The 1,803-nt window shown below is 48.9% G+C and overlaps 1 protein-coding gene across 1 annotated transcript; it reads right to left on the bottom strand.

Moving 5' to 3' along the window:
• Positions 1 to 5: 5 nt before the first annotated feature.
• LOC106943755 (protein NLRC3-like) lies at positions 6 to 1,799 on the bottom strand (the record flags this gene model as incomplete). Its single annotated transcript, XM_015027056.1, has 1 exon — positions 6 to 1,799. A coding segment is annotated over one exon (1,794 nt), but the record flags the coding sequence as incomplete, so codon positions are not given.
• Between the last annotated feature and the right edge of the window lie 4 nt (positions 1,800 to 1,803).

Here is a 1,803-nt window from a genome sequence, read left to right as displayed (position 1 = left end):
TTCTCTGTTGTGTTGTACTTTTCTAGGTCCAACTCATCCAGAACCTCCTCTGACATCTGTAGCATGAAGGCCAGAGCTGAACACTGGATCTCTGAGAGCTTCTTCCCTGATTCCAGGAGCTGTTGAATCTCCTGAAACACTGAGAGATCTTTCATCTCCATCAGACAGTGGAAGATGTTGATGCTTCTGTCAGGAGAGATTTCATCAGAGTTCATCTCCTTCAGATTGTTGATGATTCTCTGGATGGTTTCTGGACTGATCTCTGTCTGACCCAGCAGGCCTCCTAACAGACTCTGGTTGGACTCCAGAGTGAGACCATGAAGGAAACGAACAAACAGATCCAGGTGGCCATTTTTACTGCTGAAGGATTTAGACATAACTCTGTTCATGAAACCCTCCATAGATGTTTTAAAGTAATTTCTTCCCAGGAACTTCTTCATCACCCCTGTTTTCCTGCTGGTGAAACCACTGTATTTTTCTCCCAGGAACTCCTCCACCACCCTTTTATTCCTGCTGGTGAAACAGTGGAACATGTAAACTGCAGCCAGAAACTCCTGGATGCTCAGGTGAACAAAGCAGTAAACTGGTTGCTGGAAGATCAGACTCTCTCTTTTGAAGATCTCTGTACAAACTCCTGAGTACACCGAGGCCTCTGTAACATCCAGACCACACTGCTCCAGGTCTTCTTGGTAGAACATGATGTTTCCTTTCTCCAGATGTTCAAACGCCAGTTTCCCCAGCTTCAGAAGAACTTCCCTGTCTGCCTCCATCAGCTCCTGTGAACTTGTCTCATGTCCTCCATGGTACTTGTTCTTCTTCCTCTTTGTCTGGACCAGCAGGAAGTGTGAGTACATGTCAGTCATGGTCTTGGGCAGCTCTCCTCTCTGCTCTGAGGTCAACATGTTCTCCAGAACCGTAGCAGTGATCCAGCAGAAGACTGGGATTCCACACATGATGTGGAGGCTCCTGCAGGTCTGGATGTGGGAGATGATTCTGCTGGACAGCTCTTCATCACTGAACCTCCTCCTGAAGTACTCCTCCTTCTGGGCGTCGGTGAAGCCTCGTACTTCTGTTACCCTGGAAACACATGAAGGAGGGATCTGATTGGCCGCTGCAGGTCTGGTAGTTATCCAGATGAGAGCCGAGGGAAGCAGGTTCCCCTTGATGAGGTTTGTCAGCAGAACGTTGACTGATGACTTCTGTGTGACGTCAGAAACCAGCTGCCTGCTGTTGAAGTCCAGTGAAAGTCTGCTTTCATCCAGGCCATCAAAGATGAAGAGCAGTTTGCAGACAGCCAGCTGCTCTGCTGGGAGCTTCTGGAGTGTTGGATGGAAAACATGGAGCAGCGAGAGAAGACTGTGCTGCTGATCTCTGATCAGGTTCAGCTCCCTGAACGACAGCAGAACCACCACACTGACATCCTGGTTCTCCAAGCCCTCGGCCCAGTCCAGAGTGAACTTCTGCACCGAGAAGGTTTTTCCAACACCAGCGACGCCGTTGGTCAGAACCACTCTGATGGCTCCATGTTGGTCAGGGAAGGATTTAAAGATGTCATGGCACCTGATTGGAGAGTCATGGAGGTTCTGGATCTTGGAAGCTCTCTCCAGCTGCTTCACCTCATGTTGGGTATTAACCTCTTCACTCCATCCCTCTGTGATGTAGAGATCAGTGTAGATCCTGTTGAGGAGGGTTCTACTTCCTGTTTCATCACTTCCTTCAGTCACACATTCACATCTCCTCCTCAGACTGATCTTATGTTCCTCTAGAACCTCCTGCAGACCAACATCTGCTGGAGCAAAGAAG

The sequence above is a fragment of the Poecilia latipinna genome, unplaced genomic scaffold (genome assembly GCF_001443285.1).
Source record: "Poecilia latipinna isolate Pla-1442-1.1 unplaced genomic scaffold, P_latipinna-1.0 Scaffold5841, whole genome shotgun sequence".
In the NCBI taxonomy this organism is placed as follows: Eukaryota; Metazoa; Chordata; class Actinopteri; order Cyprinodontiformes; family Poeciliidae; genus Poecilia; species Poecilia latipinna.
The sequence above is the reverse complement of the archived record's forward strand: the minus strand, read 5'-3'. Positions and strand labels throughout refer to the sequence as shown.